At 40.9% G+C, this 19,031-nt stretch overlaps 2 protein-coding genes across 3 annotated transcripts in view; one reads left to right on the top strand and one right to left on the bottom strand.

Annotated features, from left to right (window-relative positions):
• Positions 1-2,695: 2,695 nt before the first annotated feature.
• p4ha1b (prolyl 4-hydroxylase, alpha polypeptide I b) overlaps positions 2,696-19,031 on the bottom strand; it is a 26,608-nt gene continuing 10,272 nt past the window's right edge. Inside the window, exons 7-15 of one of the 2 annotated variants that reach the window (XM_060878948.1) lie at positions 18,603-18,808; positions 14,172-14,348; positions 11,854-11,924; positions 9,102-9,201; positions 8,138-8,191; positions 7,582-7,647; positions 5,021-5,089; positions 4,816-4,912; positions 2,696-3,308 (exon numbers count right to left, since the gene is read on the bottom strand). In XM_060878948.1, the coding sequence (XP_060734931.1) occupies positions 3,238-3,308; positions 4,816-4,912; positions 5,021-5,089; positions 7,582-7,647; positions 8,138-8,191; positions 9,102-9,201; positions 11,854-11,924; positions 14,172-14,348; positions 18,603-18,808 (911 nt within the window). In that variant the 3' untranslated portion in view covers positions 2,696-3,237. Of the gene's footprint in view, positions 3,309-4,815; positions 4,913-5,020; positions 5,090-7,581; positions 7,648-8,137; positions 8,192-9,101; positions 9,202-11,853; positions 11,925-12,475; positions 12,547-14,171; positions 14,349-18,602; positions 18,809-19,031 lie in introns of both variants that reach the window. The other variant, XM_060878947.1, reaches the window with a different exon arrangement.
• LOC132851963 (uncharacterized) lies at positions 14,631-17,204 on the top strand. Its single transcript, XM_060878954.1, has 3 exons — positions 14,631-15,246; positions 15,493-16,122; positions 16,255-17,204. Exons 2-3 carry the CDS (start codon positions 15,841-15,843, stop codon positions 16,906-16,908), a joined length of 936 nt encoding a protein of 311 aa, XP_060734937.1. The 5' UTR covers positions 14,631-15,246; positions 15,493-15,840; the 3' UTR covers positions 16,909-17,204.

The following is a 19,031-nucleotide window of genomic DNA, read 5'->3' as shown; positions in this document are numbered from 1 at the left end:
CTCTCACTTTGTGCTTCTTGAAACGACTTCCACTAGAGGGCGCTCATGCCCTCTCTCTCACACATCCTCACACACAGTAACACACAGTAACACACAGTAACACACATCCTCACACACAGTAACACACAGTAACACACAATAACACATTTTCACACACAGTAACACACACATCCTCACACACAGTAACACACAGTAACACACATTCTCACACACAGTAACACACATCCTCACACACAGTAACACACAGTAACACACATTCTCACACACATTCTTACACACAGTAACACACATCCTCACGCATTCTCACACATCCTCACACACAGTAACACACATTCTCACACACATTCTCACACACTGTAACACACATCCTCATACATTCTCACACACATTCTCACACACAGTAACACACATCCTCACACATTCTCACACACAGTAACACACATTCTCACACACATTCTCATACATTCTCACACACATTCTCACACACAGTAACACACATTCTCATACATTCTCACACACATTCTCACACACAGTAACACACATTCTCACACACAGTAACACACATTCTCACACACAGTAACACACATTCTCACACACAGTAACACACATTCTCATACATTCTCACACACAGTAACACACATTCTCATACATTCTCACACACATTCTCACACACAGTAACACACATTCTCACACATTCCCACACACATCGTCACACACAGTAACACACATTCTCATACATTCTCACACACAGTAACACACGTTCTCACACACATCCTCACACACAGTAACACACATTCTCACACACAGTAACACACATTCTCACACATCCTCACACACAGTAACACATCCTCACACACATTAACACACATTCTCACACACAGTAACACACATCCCCACACACAGTAACACACATTCTCACACACAGTAACACACATTCTCACACACAGTAACACACATTCTCACACACAGTAACACACATCCTCACACACTATAACACATTCTCACACACACTAACACACATCCCCACAAACAGTAACACACATTCTCACACACAGTAACACACATCCTCACACACATTCTCACACACAGTAACACACATAGTAACACAGTAACACACATCCTCACACACAGTAACACACATCGTCACACACAGTAACACACATTCTCACACACAGTAACACACATAGTAACACAGTAACACACATCCTCACACACAGTAACACACATTCTCACACACAGTAACACACATCCTCACACACATTCTCACACACAGTAACACACATCCTCACACACAGTAACACACATTCTCACACACAGTAACACACATCCTCACACACAGTAACCCACATAGTAACACAGTAACACACATCGTCACACACAGTAACACACATTCTCACACACAGTAACACACATTGTCACACACAGTAACACACATAGTAACACAGTAACACACATCCTCACACACAGCAACACACATCCTCACACACAGTAACACACATTCTCACACACAGTAACACATTCTCACACAGTAGCACACATCCTCACACACAGTAACACATCCTCACAGACAGTAACACACATCCTCATTAATCACTCACACAATCGACAACTCACACAATATACTTTATATTATACAGTATGCACACTGGTCAGTGCTATTTTGTGTATTTGTCCTCTAGTGAATTGTATCGTCTCACACTGTTGCACTAGGTTGCACACGTTGTACTTTATGTGGCTAGGACAGAAGTCCTTAGCTCTGTGTCATTTTATGTAGCTTCATGGTCCTGGAGAAATGGTTGAAATAACAATAAAAGCTTCTTGACTGTCAGACCCTCTAACATCATCTCATACAATCTTACACACTGTCTCACAGTTTCACACACTCTCACACACTTGTACACACACACATTCTCATACACTCTCACACACTGTATAAACCACAACACAAGGTCTGGTCATCGTATCCAAACCTCACAGTCACCATTCATGACTTTACTAATTCATAGCTTTACTTTGTAATCTTTACACCATAGCACTGTGGAATTCTCAATTCTGATTGGTCAGATGTTTAAAGTTTATGGAAGTAATGGAAGAATAGTGGTTTAGTGGTTAGCACGTTCGCCTCACACCTCCAGGGTCGGGGTTCGATTCCCGCCTCCGCCTTGTGTGTGTGGAGTTTGCATGTTCTCCCCGTGCCTCGGGGGTTTCCTCCGGGTACTCCGGTTTCCTCCCCCGGTCCAAAAACATGCATGGTAGTTTGATTGGCATCTCTGGAAAATTGTCCCTAGTGTGTGAGTGCGTGAGTGAATGAGAGTGTGTGTGTGTCCTGCGATGGGTTGGCACTCCGTCCAGGGTGTATCCTGCCTTGATGCCCGATGACGCCTGAGATAGGCACAGGCTCCCCGTGACCCGAGGTAGTTCGGATAAGCGGTAGAAAATGAGTGAGAGAGAGAGTGAGTGATTTATAAATGCTAGAACGTTACTTGTGCAAACATATTACTGATGTAGGTCTTAATACAGTTCCTAAGCATAGCCATGTTGAGTTGGTTGAATCTCGCTTGTCACAGAGAGTGTCAGGATGGAATTGCAGTTTGATCCAGTTTTCTTTCCAACTCCAACTAAATCTATATGTTGATATCGGAGCTACTACATCATTCTGCTTTGAAACCAGACAAAGGAATAAAATCCACTCATGAAAGGCACAATATTTTATTAACACAGAAAACATGACACTTTTCAAAAAACCATAGACACAAAGAAAAAAACACATATAAAGTTTTGACCTCTTCAGATAAATAAAATTGAAATCCAGTAACAGGGAAAAAAAACTTTGGACACACCAGGAATTTGAGTTTTGTAAGAATGCCTCACTGTCTGGTTAAAAGCTCAAACCCTGATTTATTTCTATATATAAAACGGCTCTGTTGGTCAGACTTGAACTCTTAAATAAGAAAAAAAAAACTTGTTTGGGTTTTATTTCTTTATTTATTTTATGTTTGGAGTGCTTGAATTCTTCAGTGGTTAATGTTTTGACTGCTTTAAGCTGTTAGATCTGTTGTCACATACAGCTGGACATTTGTGTGTGTGTGTGTGTGTGTGTGTGTGTGTGTGTGTGTGTGTGTGTGCGTGTGTGACTCGTGGTCGTTCTAAGACTAAAGAGTAAAGCAAACAAGAGATTGTCAGTGTATTGAGGGTGTGAAGGATGGAGGAGGAGGAAAAGGACAGGTTTTCTTTTCGTCATTCCGTCTCGCTGAGGCCGCAAGGTCGCCTGAACTCCTGCCCTCGCTCATGGATCCATTTGTTCGACACTGTTAAAAAAGAAAGGAAGAAAAGATCATCAGACTAAAGCCACGTTCACACTGCAGGTAAAAGTGGCCCAAATCTGATTTTTTTGGGGTCAAGTGACCAGGTCAGACTTCTTCAGGAGTAGTGTGAACACTCAAATCTAGACCAGATTCAGACCACTTCCATATGTGGTCCTGAATCAGACCCAAATCTGATTTTTTTCCAATGTGGCCGCAGTGTGAACAACCGAGGCGGATTTGATGCGACTTTTACGTCAATCTACATCGACATTCGTCACAATTATGCGCCGGTGAGTTCGCACACAAACGTGACTCCGCCTACAAAATGGATCAAATAATCAAAAGTTGCCCTCAACAGCCGAAAATTTTCAAAACACTGCGTCTCTGTGCTGCCATTACACAAACATTTAGAAAGAAAAGCGAAAATGCTTACTTCCTCCATAACCTCGCCAACTTTAGCGCAACAGCGTGCTGCGTGTGACGTCATTGTTATTGTTCGTTTGCGCATGCGGGTCAGTTTGAAAACAGCAAACAGTTCACACTGGTATCTGATATAGGCCACATTTTAAAAGGTAATGTGAACAGCCAAACAAAAAAAATCAGATCTGAGCAAAATATCTGAATTGAGCATTAAGACTTGCAGTGTGAACGCGGCCAAAAAAATAGAAGAATCTAGAACGTCTACAAGGTTAAAGTGGGGTCCAGGAAGCACAGGCAGGGAATCTGGTCATTTATATTATTACATTTTGTATTATTGAGGACCTTTTTACTGGAAGTTTGCACAGAGTTTTAATCTAAACCTGAAAATGTAAAAAAGGTACAAAAAAAAAAGAAAAAAAAAGATTAACTAAACCCTATTGTGTTGCCACTTATTCTCCTAAATACTTTCTTTCAATTTAGTGGCTCCAGATCCAGATCCAATTCCAGTTCCTCATTACTCTAGAAATTCACTCCAATTTTCAATTCACTAGTGAAGGATTTGTTCGACTCAACGCAAAAGTCATTTGTGAGGTAAATTATGATGTAAAACTGATTTCAAATGTATTTTTTCTCTTAGACTTCAAAACCTATGAATGAAAATCAGGTGAATTTTAGTAGAAATATAATAGAGATGTGTGAAGAACAGGGCGGCACGGTGGCTTAGTGGTTAGCACGTTCGCCTCACACCTCCAGGGTTGGGGGTTCGATTCCCGCCTGCACCTTGTGTGTGTGGAGTTTGCATGTTCTCCCCGTGCCTCGGGGGTTTCCTCCGGGTACTCCGGTTTCCTCCCCGGTCCAAAGACATGCATGGTAGGTTGATTGGCATCTCTGGAAAATTGTCCGTAGTGTGTAATTGTGTGAGTGAATGAGAGTGTGTGTGTGTGCCCTGCGATGGGTTGGCACTCCGTCCAGGGTGTATCCTGCCTTGATGCCCGATGACGCCTGAGATAGACACAGGCTGCCCGTGACCCGAGGTAGTTCGGATAAGCAGTAGAAAATGAGTAAGAGAGTGTGTGAAGAACACACTCACCCCACTTGTTGCCAACCAGAACAGGACAGGCGGCGTGCCTCGTGCTGTAATCTCCCTCACCACTGGAGAAAAGGTTATACCAGAATACTGCTGTTCCCTGTAACACACACACACTCGTTAACACACCTACAGTATAAGCAGTAATATAATGACTAGCATTAGTTAATTCAGTATTCAGTGTAAGAGCAGGAAAGATGAGTCTCACCTTTTTAGGCCAAACTGCAGCTCCAACATCTGTGAACACTGTAGCGCCACCTGCTGCCACGTCACTCATCTACAGTACACAATCCAAAAAGATTAGAGATATTTCATGGATATAGCATCAGATTTATTTACATTTACATTTACATTTACAGCATTTGGCAGACGCCCTTATCCAGAGCGACGTACATAAGTGCTTAAATCTCTAACATTGAATACATTAATGCTGGCTCACTAAGTTACATACTTAAGATACCATGAGTTTAAAACAATTGTTCAAAGTTGCAATGAAATTGTAAGTGTCAAAGGTGTATTTTATTTTTTTTTTAATGCAAAAGATAAGGAAAGAAGTGCTAGTTGAAGTGTTTCCTGAATAAGTAGGTCTTCAACCGCCGCTTGAAAATAGCCAGTGACTCAGCTGTCCGGACCTCTAGGGGAAGTTCATTCCACCACCTTGGTGCCAGTACAGAGAAGAGTCTTGTGGTATACTTGCCTCTTACCCTGAGAGATGGTGGAACCAGTCGAGCAGTGCTGGTAGATCGGAGGGTGCGGGGTGCAGTGCGAGGAGTGATGAGGGCTTTGAGGTAAGAGGGAGCTGGTCCATTTTTGGCTTTGTAGGCCAGCATCAGTGTTTTGAATCTGATGCGTGCAGCTACCGGAAGCCAGTGGAGGGATCGCAGCAGCGGGGTGGTGTGCGAGAACTTTGGCAGGTTGAAAACAAGCCGGGCAGCTGCATTTTGGATCATTTGCAGAGGACGGATTGCGTTCATAGGTAGACCTGCCAGCAGTGCATTGCAGTAATCCAGTCTAGAAATGACAAGAGACTGAACAAGTACCTGAGCAGCCTGTGTGGACAGAAATGGCCGAATCCTTCTAATGTTGTAAAGAAGAAACCGACATGAGCGAGTCACATTAGCAACATGAGAGGAAAAGGACAGTTGATTGTCCATGGTTACCCCAAGTTTGCGAGCTGTGGCTGAAGGGGAGATCAGATCGTTGTGCAAGTGGATTTATCGTTGTGCACTGGATTTATCAAACTATAAAACATGTAGATTTTAAACCACAAGACGTGAGACGCTGAAAATAAATTTGAAAACTGTGAGATGGATCGATGTGTTGAATGGATGTTTTACATTTATTTTGGAACGGTGAATGGATTAGCAGCTGGAAGAACAGAAGGATGAGCAGATGACTGGATGTATGCGTGCTTAAATGGATGGACAGATGAATAGAGGGTTGGCTGGGTAATTGGATGGATGAATGGATGGATAAATGGATGGGCAGTTGTGAGTATGTATGGATGGATGGATGAATGGTTTGATGGACAGTTGGGCACATGGATGGATGGACAGCTGGATGGATGGATGAATAGATGTATAGATAGAAAACTAAACAGATGGATGGACAGGACGATGGATGGATGGATGGATTTGATGTATGTATGTATGTATGTATGTATGGATGGATGGATAGATGGATGGATGGATGGATGGATGGATCGATGGATGGATGGATGGATGGATGGATGGATGGACAGTTGAGCACATTGTTGGATGGATGATTGGATGGATGGATGGATGGATGGACAGTTGAGCACATTGATTGATGCATCTTTGTTTGCCAGACGTTGTATACTTCTGCACTGGAAGGCAATAAGATGTCCCTCCATCTCTCAGTGGTTTAAGGATCTGATGTTCTTTCTTAAGTTGGAGAAAATAAAATATACACTGAGGGGTTCTACTGATACCTTTTTTTTGCAAGTGGCAACCTGTTATTTCTTACTTTAGGAGACTACAGGTGTTACCTGATAAGAGTTCTAATTCGGTCAATAATTGGACTGTATGCATAACCTTTTTTTCGTTTCTTCAGTTGTTTTAACAGGGGGATGTGGGGTGTTTGTGCGTGCGCGCATGAGTGTGTGTGTGTGTGTCTTTGTCTGGGGGTTTGTTTTTGTTTTGGGTGGCGGGGTGGGAGTGTCTGCTCTTTGTTGTTTGAAAAAGGAAAATGGAGAATTTCTGTATACATTCTTGTATTTGTGATTGTTGATTTTTCAATAAAAAAATAAAATATACATTGATTGATGCATGGATGGATGGACAGCTAAACAGATGGATGAATGGGGTGATGGATGGTTGGATGGATAGATGGATGGATGAATGGATGGTTTGCTGGATGGATAAATCAACAGACAGATGGATAGATGCATGATTACCAGTAGACTGGCTATATAAATGGAGGGAAGGAAATGGAAAAATGAGTGGATCAATAGATGGGATGGATGGATGGATGGATGGATGGATGGATTGGTTTTAAGGGTAAAAGTAGAAAACACAACTGCACAAAACAATTGTGAAGAAATAACATGTTAGTAAAGAAATAAAAAAAATACAGAATGGAATTTTCACAACAAAATAAAAAGCTAGTGTTTATTGAATATTTTGGGTACAGTATATTACACGCTGGAACACAGTTTGTGTATGTGTCTCCGTGTGTGTGTGGGGGGGGGGGGGGTGCAGAGGACATAAGAGATGAAAGGGGGAGTGATGTATAACAGCGATGACTTACATAAAACAGCCAGGTAGCGATTCGGTTCCCTGTGCCAAGCTCTTTAAACGCATCCGGCTCATCTTTCTGGACAGACACACACACACACACACACACACACACACACACACACACACACACAAGCACATACACACACACAAATAACTACACAGGTATAGTGATATTAAAAAACTATAATGAGCTACACCACAGTTTATGTCTCTGATTAGCATTAATCCTTAAATCAGTTGAGTGTTTATTACACTAACAGTCATGTTTTAATCAGGAAGGAATAAAGTTTTTGTGGGATTTGGAGAGTTGGGAGTTTTAAAACACCCCAAGTTTTATTTCTCTCACACTGATACTGGAGACTCCGTCCATCAATATTGAATAAGATCCACATTCCAACAATTACAAACGTTTTAGCCTCGCATTTGTGTTTATTGCTTGATTCTTAGAGTGGAGCAATAAAATTGAAGCAAAAAAAAAAACATGGAATTGTCCCGAATAACAATAATCTAAACACTGAGAAAAAAACATTTCAGTTTGTCTGTTTAGTGGAAATAAACTAACTCACCCTGCCGAAGTCGAAATGCGGCTCATACTGTCCTCCAACACCGTAGTTTGCTACCTGAAATAAAAATAAATAAATAAATAAATAAATAAAAATACATCAATTTTTAATCATCTGTAAATCATCTGAAAGCAATTTTTGTTTCAAGCTCCAAGTAACATAAAAATTATTTCATCCAAATTAAATTTAATAATTTATTTATTAATACATGATACCTTTTTATTAATTAGATTATGTTTAATTTTATTTCTAATTTAACATTTTACTGTAATGTCGATAAAAAGAAGTGATATTGAATAAGTGAATCGTGCACTAGCCCGCTTCTATCTATCTATCTATCTATCTATCTATCTATCTATCTATCTATCTATCTATCTATCTATCTACTGTATAACAGTTTAATTTCTTTTTTTTATCTCTTTCCATTTTTATATTTATTTCTTGAATGTATTTTTTTGTACCGATGGCATAGTCTGTACCTGCCCCCTGCTTCGTATATGTTTACGTCTGTATGTACAGTATGTTGCACCGTTGACCTGTGAGACACGACATATCGTTCCACTGCATGTCTCAACATGTAGCGGAATGACAATAAAGCTAACTTGAACTTGAACTTGAAATATTGACCATTTAAAATCTTTGACATCAATTTTTCTAGAGTTTGTATCCGTCGTTGTCGTTTAAAAAAAAAATAACGATAAAACATGCTGATACTGAAATCATATCACCATCATCACCATACTAGAGGATCCTCAGCTAGATGCTTTGGATTGAAATAAAAAAAGGTTGAATAAGATGTAATTAATATTTTATAATACCGTAATTGTCCATAACGTGTAATAAAATCTGAAAAAAAAAAAAACAACTATATACAGCTAACTTTTCTCTCAACCCCTAAGAGGAGCTTATGTAAACATCTTCTTTGTAAAAATATTCAGAAGGTTGATGTTTTTAATCCCGCGCTCACCTGAAGCTCCTCGGCTGTGAGCACGTCCAGGCCCGTGACGTCCTCGATGCGCTGGTTGATCCTGTCGATCACTGGGTGCTCGTAACCCGTTAACCAGGCACTATGTGGTGAAATGAGGATGAATTAATACAGGAACGAATCTTTACACTTACACAAAATGAGACATTATTCACCGTCTCGAATGCGTTCCTTGTTACAGAATCCCATGTTAGTGAATAAGAACTTAACATGCTTCAGAGCAGACTTTCTTCACCTGGATATCTTGTTCGCTCAATCAGATAACCGCTGATTAATTTGATTAAAGTACTGGAGCATTTACAGGTTTTATAGCCAAAGTATAAATCCTGCTCTCACAATTTAAAGTTAAAAGTAGCATAAAATACTTAAGACTTAACGTAGCTAGCTAAGTCCCCCAAAAACAAACTCTTCATGGTTTTAAAGTAACTAACTCTTTTTTGGCTTTACAGCAACTTGATAATTCTAAAAATAAAAAAGCCACCACTTTATGTTTAGCTAATTTTAGCTAATTAAAAAAATAGTTTTCATAGTTTTAAGGTATTTAGATAATTGTTGAAAAAAGTACATGGTTGTAAATGAACAAATTCTCAAAAAGGTTTTACAGTAACTAGCTAACTAACAAACACTTTTGGTTTTATAGTAACTAGATATTTCTTGGAAAAAAAAATGTTTTTTTTACGGTTAGCTAATTGTAGCTAATAAAAAAAAACTCATAGTTTTAAGGTAACTAATACCTGATTTTAAAGTAACTAGCTGATTCTTGTAGCTAATAATTGTGGTTTGAAAGTAATTAACTAATTCTCAAAAACACCTTATCATTTTAAAGAATCTAATTAACAAATAAATGAATGAATTAGCGAATTAACACCGACTGTATGCTGAGGTGAAACAACTGAAAATAAAAACACCTTTTCGGTGAGTGTGCTCATGAAGCGGTGTTAAAAAGGTGAAGTAAAGGGAGATCGAAATGATGAGCATTATCGGAAAGAAAGATAAGAAACAGTTAAAAAAAAAAAGAACAAAGCTAAGTTTTAAAATCATTTCTCAAGATGCTGTTTGATCTGTTTGCTTTTAAATGCTAAGTACAATAGCTATCTGTCACTTCCTGCTTCCTCCATGTTAACAGCCCCTTGCTAGTTAGTGTTAGCTATATACAATTAGCTATTCCAGTATTAGCCACTACACCACAGTACTGCTGAATCATGTTCTGAACAGCTTCTGTGTTCACAGAGCTGTGTGTTTGTGTGTGTGCATTTGTGTGTGTGTTTGTGTGTGTGTGCATGTGTGCGTTTCTTGGTGTGTGTGCGTTTGGGTGTGTAGTGTAGTGTGTGTGTGTATGCATGTGTGTGTGTGTGTGCCACACTGTCATATCTGACTACAGGAAAGCTGTGTTCTGATTGGATTGGATCTTTCCTTTGCTTTATTCTTCTTTTTCTTCACCTCTCTCTAACCCCCACATCCCTCTCCTTTCATTTGTTCCCCTTAACTATTCAATTCCACTTTCACATCCTTCTTTCTATCTCTCTATCTTACTCCTTCTTTATTATCTTGTTTTCCACTTCTCTCTTTCTCTTTCTCTCTCTTGTCATCCCACCACTTCCTCATTTCTCTAAACCTCTCTCTCTCTCTCTCTCTCTCTCTCTCATCCCCCACACAGAATTCTTGCCTTTTTTTCACCCGTCTTTCTTTTCTGGAGCGTGCCCTTGCTCACGTAGGCCTTACAAAAACTCTACACATGAATTCAGTGTGGGTTAAATAAACTCCACCCAACACACACACACACACACACACACATGCATGCACACGTGTAATGACCAGGCTTAGTTAAACCACTTCAGTGTAGCCTGATGATTCGTCCTTCTATGTATAACTTTGATTCAAGTGGCTAGTTGTGTTTGTGTGTGTGTGTGTGTGTGTGCGTGCGTGCGTGCGTGCGTGCGTGCGTGTGTGCGTGTGTGTAAACTGTGTATAGCGGATTTAATTTTTTTATATTATCTTATTGTGTTTTATGTCTGCTTTACATTTCGGATCACTGGGTCTGTTGGTTTGTGTATATCTTTATTATTTTGCTTTATTTTCTTTTGTTATTTTTCTTAACGCCTTTGTGTTCTCCAGTCGTACATCCTTTTGTTTTTGTCCACTTTTCTTCTTCTCTTTCAACTTTCTTCAATTTGAACCTTATACTTTCCCTTCCTCGTTCCTCTTACACCATCTTCCTATCTAGCTCTATCTGTCCATCTCTGTCTCTCTGTCTGTCTCTTTGTCTGTCAGTGTCTATCTTTCCTTGTCTGTCTGTATGTATGTTTCTCTTTGTTTGTCTCTCTCCCTCTCTTACTCTGTCTTTTGGGCTCTCTCTCTTGCTGTCTCTCCCTCTGACTCTCTCTGTCTTGCTGTCTCTCTCTGTCTCGCTGTCTCTCTCTCTGACTCTCTCTGTCTCTCTCTCTGACTCTCGCTGTCTCTCTCTCTGACTCTCTCTGTCTCGCTGTCTCTCTCTGTCTCGCTGTCTCTCTCTCTGACTCTCTCTGTCTCACTGTCTCTCTCTTTCTCTCTCTCTCTCTGTCTCTCTCTCTCTGTCTCTCTCTCTCTCACTGTCTGTCTGTCTACCTTCCTCCATTCATATCGTTTTCTTCTCCCCCTTTTCTCCCGCTTCCACCCCCTTCCTGCTCTCCGTCTCTCTCCGTCCCTCAGTCTACTCTGCGTTTAAATCAATTTTAAATAGAATTGAGTTCATTACCTTTTGGAGACTCTGTACTGAGCCGTGGTGAGTTTTCCCGTAGCGGGGTCATGTACTGTAGCACGCTTTAGCTAATCCCAAGAACAGGCAGACAAAGAGATAAAATGCATGGAGGAAAAAGTGTGAAGGGGAAAAAAGGAGAAAAACAGAGAAGGACAAAGAGAAGGAGAAGGTCAGTGATGCTAAATAATGACTAGCAGCAAAACAGGGATACGATTCATCCGGTCAATTTCACTCAATCGGTTCACTTATTTTACTCATCCCTACTGAGGCTGAGGTTCTGAGGTTTGTCCTAATTTTGAATTTCCCATAATGCCTATGGGAAACGGATTTTTGTCCCCGTTGCATGGCAGTCATGTTAAAAAAATCTACGGCAGGAAAAAGCAAAGCGTCCTCACTCGTATTCCACCAGAACTCCTCAGCAAGATCACATGATGCAGCCATACTGATTATACAGTAAAAATGGATCCTGTTCTAGGAATCAGGAACAAAACAAAACGTCAGAACCTTCCAGAAATATCCAGAAGATTGAGTTTTTAATGCTGGAAAAAAAAATATCCAGCCGTTTCTGTTCATGTGGTTCTGCTGTGGAGTTCTGTGTCCCTCCTGCACCGTCATTTACCTCTTGCTGATCCTGTAGGACGCGGTCTCGAGCACGCCCGTGATGGGGTTCGAGATGGTGGCCCTCCGGAGCTACGGAGCCAAAAAAAGGAGTTAACGCTAATCTCTAGAACTCTGAATGGATCTTTGTTTGTTCATCTGACAGAAAGTGCACATCAGGACTTCACGATCCAGTGAGACCCAATTAAAACATCAGGTGGGATTTACATTTAAATATGAAGAAGGAAAAATTCCACTTCCAAGCATCCGGTCACTCAAACACACACTTTTTGTTTCCCTTTTCGTGCAATTTTGAACTCTGACTCTGAGAAAAGCCAAGAGAAGCTGCCTGATTTGCAGCATCGCCGAGCGAGGTTATAGTAGTTTACTTTAGATCCATAAACACAGACTCATTTGTTGGCTTCAACAGTGAGGCAGCACATATCGTAAACTTGCGGCCACTAAGATACTGTAGCTGGCTAGTTTGCTGCTAAGAAAGATTTAAAAAGTACACAAATAACATCTTGGCACACAGAGTCATATCCGGTTGCCTACAGTATTCGCATCGCAACAGTTCTCCGTTCGAGCATCTAGAGCGATTAGGCCTTTGTTTATTCATTCATTCATTCATTCATCTTCTACCGCTTATCCGAACTACCTCGGGTCACGGGGAGCCTGTGCCTATCTCAGGCGTCATCGGGCATCAAGGCAGGATACACCCTGGACGGAGTGCCAGCCCATCACAGGGCACACACACACACACACTCATTCACTCACACAATCACACACTATGGACAATTTTCCAGAGATGCCAATCAACCTACCATGTATGTCTTTGGACTGGGGGAGGAAACCGGAGTACCCGGAGGAAACCCCCGAGGCACGGGGAGAACATGCAAAATCCACACACACAAGGTGGAGGCGGGAATCGAACCCTGACCCTGGAGGTGTGAGGCGAACGTGCTAACCACTAAGCCACCGTGCACCCCCCCTTTGTTTATTCATCATCGATAAATCACTGGAGTTTATATTTTAGGAAATCGAACCCACCAAGTTCATTATAGAAATAAATTATAGAAAGATCCAAATAAATTAGAATAATCAGTGCAGGATTGAAGGGGATTGGTCAAGATGTCTGTGGGAGCAATAAATGCGATTGGTCAGAATTTAGGGAGCTGAAGCTGGATCAAAAATAAATGAATTAATTAAATAAAAACCTCTAATTCCAGTTCAAACCTTCAACTATCTCTTTAGAAATCATTTTTATAATAAAAAAATACGAGTCTTCAATTTACGAGCAAATCAGAAAATGTCCTGTGCATCACACCGGGTATAAAGAAAGGTTGACGCTTGTTTCGTAACAAAAATTAAAGTATCGTAACGTATGAATCTGTGACATTTCAGCTACAGTTACTTATTTAATGCAGTTACTGTATGTAGTTACGGAAAAACCTTCATGACGCGTTTACAATTAGAAACGATTAGAAGGTTGCTGAAGGTTGACAAGGCTGAAAGTTTTGAGGGGCGTAGAAGATCGAGTAGCTTAACACTGCGGAGAAGGCGGAGCCAAAACGAACCAAACCAACCTTTAGAAGTTTTTGTAAAAAAAAAAAAAAAAAAAAAATGTGTTAAGTAAGAAGATATTTATAAACAATACAATGTCAGTGACACGACATCCAACGACCAATCACAGAGCATCATCGGAGGGCCGAACTCACCCTGGGCTTGGCGAGCTCTTTGATCTTTGCAATCTCGTAGTCGGAGATGATGTCATGATAGCGGACGATGTGGGGGCGGTCCCATTCGTCCTCCTGTTTGAAGGGAGCCAATAGCAGACGAGGATTGCGCTTGCCGTGGACGTAGCGACAGAAGAGACGGCTCTGCCTACGAGGAGTCTAAAGCACAACAGAGAGAGAAACAAAGAGACATTTAATAAACATGTTTTGACTAAATTGAAATGTCGCGGAATTCGATTTTATGGTTTCAAATCACAATAATTACACAGGGTTTGTTTTATTGTTTATAATGTTTATTATTATTATTATTATTGTTATTGTTTGGATACATTATGGTTTCTATAGTAACAGCTCGCACCCAGGGACTTTTTTATTATTAGATGAATCTAAGCTAATAAGAAATGGATTTTTCCAAATGTCCACAGTTATTTTACAATTACAGTTTTTTTCAGTCGCTAACAAGCGTTTGTCCAAACAGTTGTCACATTTTCAAAACTCTAAACACAATTAGCACAGCATCGGTCTTTTGTGGCCATACCATTCACACATTTCATGTCGTTTTCACACAATATGCAATCAGTGAACACATTTCCACAATGCTTACATTTTCTTAACAGACAAGTTATACCTCCCAACAAAATTATGGATTGTTTTTGTAGTATTCACGAATGTTAACACACAACATCCCACAATAGCAAAAACAATATTCCAAACCTTAGATACAGTATAAAAACCTCTGCTTCTGCAATGATATCAGTTCAAAAACAATATATCTCAGCTGATAATAAACAAACAATTGAATAATTGACACACAGCTGATTTATGTTGGGTGAATTGGGCCAACCACAGCTGATTCCATTCTGGCTTAGACTCAGTGGCAGGGTTTTTTTTTTTCTATTACTATAAAATGAGGACTTTGAGGAGTGATGTTTTTGGAAACAGAAACAGAAAAAGACAAACACTGTAATGTCTGGACGTGGAAGAGGACGAGCAAGGGGCCCAGGGAGAAGACCAGCTCCAGTGAGAGATGCAGGGCCAGGGAGAGGTGCAGTGAGAGGTGCAGTGAGAGGTGCAGGACCAGGGAGAGGTGCAGTGAGAGGTGCAGTGAGAGGTGCAGTGAGAGGTGCAGTAGGAGGTGCAGGTGCAGTAAGAGGTGCAGTGAGAGGTGCAGTAGGAGGTGCAGGTGCAGTAAGAGGTGCAGTGAGAGGTGCAGTAGGAGGTGCAGGTGCAGTGAGAGGTGCAGTGAGAGGTGCAGTAGGAGGTGCAGGTGCAGTAAGAGGTGCAGTGAGAGGTGCAGTGAGAGGTGCAGTAGGAGGTGCAGGTGCAGGAAGAGGAGCAGACCCAAGGAGAGGGCAAGGTAGAGGTGTAAGAATGCGTGGTGGTGGCATTCCAAGGGCTGCAAGAACAGTAGTCAGTGATGAAATTCGTGCCACTATCATTGACCATGTAATCAACCATGGTCTCTCACTAAGAGAGGCTGGTGAAAGAGTCCAACCCAATTTGAGGCGGTCAACGGTTGCCTCCATTATTCGCATCTTTCAACAAACCAACAGGTAAGTATTGCATTTTACATGGATTGTTTCTATTCTCACTTGACATGTCAATAAGGTCATACAGTAATGCATATGTTGATTTTTTTCCCCTCTAAAGAATGCAACGTCTTCCACCCTCTGGGGGAAGAGGAAAGCTCCTCAATAATGATCAAGAGCTTGCCATTGTAGAAATGGTTGTTGCAAATAATGCAATAAAACTGCATGAAATTAAAACTAGAATTGTGGAGGACCATGAGATATTTGGCAATATAGAAAGCATCAGCCTCACAACCATTACACGGACACTGTCCAAACACAGAGTGCGGATGAAGCAGCTCTACACTGTTCCCTTTGAGAGGAACAGTGAGAGAGTCAAGGAGCTACGACGACAATATGTCCAGGTATAGTGTATATTCAATTCAATGTCCAGTTCTATAAGCTTTGCACTTTGCAAGTAGGTAACCTACACAGTAATAGGTTACAGTACAGTACGGTATACAGTAATGACATGATATACATAAACTTTGTTTCAGAGAGTTATGGAATTGAAGGCCAACCAGGCCCTTCATGAATTCATTTACATAGATGAGGCAGGATTCATTCTATCCAAAAGGCGTCGACGTGGACGAAATATAATTGGAAAAAGGGCCACAGTTGATGTGCCAGGACAGAGAGGGGCAAACATTACCATGTGTGCAGCAATGGCAAATGCAGGATTACTCCTTCACAGATGTCAGGTTGGACCCTATAATACCGAGCCCCTCCTTGCCTTTCTCAATGATCTCCACCAGCACCTGGTACCAGAGCAGGATCAGGAGGGTGAAAACATGAGGACCTTTGTAATTACCTGGGACAATGTTGCTTTCCATCATTCGCAAGCAATAACAGCATGGTTTGAAGTCCACCCAAGACTGGTAAGTCTCTTCCTTCCACCCTATTCACCTTTCCTCAACCCCATAGAGGAGTTCTTTTCTGCATGGAGGTGGAAGGTTTATGACCATCAGCCACATGACCAGATGTCCCTCCTTGAAGCCATGGATGCTGGCTGCAGGGACATCACAGTTCAAGATTGCCAAGGGTGGATCCGACATACCAAGCGGTTTTATCCCAGGTGCATCGCCTTGGATGATATCAGATGTGATGTTGACGAAAACATGTGGCCTAACCCTGAAGATCGCAGGGATTAGATACATTAATTTTGTGCTATTTTTAGTTCCCCCTTCTTATCTGGGCTTTTTGCTGTTTTGTTTTTTGTTTTGTTTTTTTGTTTTTCAGAATGCTCTTATATATGATATTTTGTTCACTGTAAGCAATACTGTAAAACCTTTTCTGTTCTATTATATTGTGTTTCTACTGTATCTCCTTTAGTAAACAGTAAAGAAAAAAATAACTGATTTGCTTTTTACTGGAATGCGTTTGAATGTGAACATTACTGTACATGTGGACATACAGTTCCCAACTAAGAAATTTTGTGTAAAGGGTGGATTGCATGTTACCTGAAACATAAAAGTCTATGCAGTTTTTCTAATGTCAACAATAGCCAGTATTTTGAAACCTGGTGTACTTTGATTGACTGCATATACATTGTGAAGTGAAAACAAGTGTTATTTTTTGACAGAATAATTTCATTTTGAGTCAGATTTCCAGTGTTTCGGTAAAGTTAGTGTGTGCAGAGAAAGATGTGTTCTGTTTTGAAATGGAGAGTTAGTATATATTTAACAAAATGTGTTTTTGAGAGGAAAATTATCAATTTGGCCAATTGTGTTTTGTAGGTGTAAGTCTGTGTTAAGAGTTTAGAAAAATTATCTTAAGTATAGGTAAGCGCTTGTTAGCGATTGAAAAAAACTGTAAATGTGTATAATTTTCTGTAAAACTCGAGAGCCTCGTGAAAAGTTCAGTGAACTTGTTTCTTCTCTTAAACTCCAATCGTAATGATTGTGATGATACTGAACTTGATCAGTCCAAAAACCGAGTCTTGACGACTCGTGAGTCGAAACAAATCTGATCTCCTATCAGCCTCGGCTTCAGACGCCACGTCCACCGACCGTTGGCTGAACGCCTGATGTATGGGGCACACTAAATTGGGAACAGTTTCGAAGTAGTCATCTGATTGGTTGGATTCGACAGGAATTCCTCTTGGAAGAAGGGAAGCCACCATGTCTACAGTAGAGGTCTTCTCGGGTCTTCTTGGGTCCGTTCGTTAAAAACACATTCGTTTTAAATTACCTGAGACCCGACGCCGCTATTATTACACCCGACCCGTGTCCGAGGTACACGTGAAACTTTTAGACCCAAACCTGCTCAGGTCTCGGGTCAAACCTCGGGTTTTCGGATCTAAGTGGACCCGTAAAGACCTCTAGTCTACAGCTGTACCGGTGAACGCTTCTGAGGATCAGCTAAACGCTTGACTTTCCAAATGATGTGTAGTTTACAGTGTAAACTCATAAATTAATAAATAACTTTCTTTAAAGTACGATCGATGAATGTCTATTTTTGAAGTCTTAAATGAGACACTGAACAAAACGAACTGCGATTGGTTGCCTTACACGTCAACCAAGGCTATGGCTTGGTCAATACAAGGTTCTATGCTTAAAGTATGGAGTCCAGATCTTCTGCCTTCAGTCTGGTTGTGTTTACTCACATTTTTAAGGCAGCAGGTGAACTTTCCTTTCTATGCCATGGTGATAGAGTGACGTTTTCTTAACATCCACTCTCAGCTTTTTAAGTCTGACATGAATGATACGCTGTTTGTTTTTGGATCATTAGCTTTCAGGAAAAGAAAGAAACTGCAGGAACGAGAGTTTAAAGCTGCTATAACGTGGGTGAGCTATAACAGATCATAAGAAGGTGAAAACTGGGATTAAAAAACTGAAGTTCTCACCATTTTCACGCCCTCGCCTCTACACAGCTGCTCGTATCTCTTCCTCTCGGGCAGCGGGTCTTTAGAGCGCTTCATCTGCACGTCTCTTTTATTCACCTGTCTCTTCTCACGCGCTTCACCTTCTGAAGCTGCTTCTGCTTTCCTCTGCTTCTCCAGCTGGACTTCGAAATACTTCAAGTTTCCGTTGGCGCGCTGGTGAGTGGGATCTGGCAACCGCAGAGAATGCGGAGAAACAAATACGGTTTCAAAATTTAAATAAAAGTTTCTTATAAAAAAAAAAAAAAAAAAAAAAAAAAACAAGCCAGAAAAGGGGCGGGGCTACCAAGCGCTGACACAACGAAAAACATTTTCAAGATGGCCGACGATTCAGACTTCGGCGATGGAGACAAACGTCTTACAAACGTCTTTTAAGTTAGCCCACGCACATTG

Source organism: Tachysurus vachellii, chromosome 10, assembly GCF_030014155.1.
Source record: "Tachysurus vachellii isolate PV-2020 chromosome 10, HZAU_Pvac_v1, whole genome shotgun sequence".
Classification (NCBI taxonomy): domain Eukaryota; kingdom Metazoa; phylum Chordata; class Actinopteri; order Siluriformes; family Bagridae; genus Tachysurus; species Tachysurus vachellii.
The sequence above is the reverse complement of the archived record's forward strand: the minus strand, read 5'-3'. Positions and strand labels throughout refer to the sequence as shown.

Excerpts from the sequence above, each read along its gene's own strand:
- LOC132851963 (XM_060878954.1), top strand. The coding sequence starts at position 15,841 with ATGCAACGTCTTCCACCCTCTGGGGGAAGAGGAAAGCTCCTCAATAAT. Across the intron at positions 16,123-16,254 it reads TACGACGACAATATGTCCAG|AGAGTTATGGAATTGAAGGC; the intron begins GTATAGTGTATA and ends ACTTTGTTTCAG.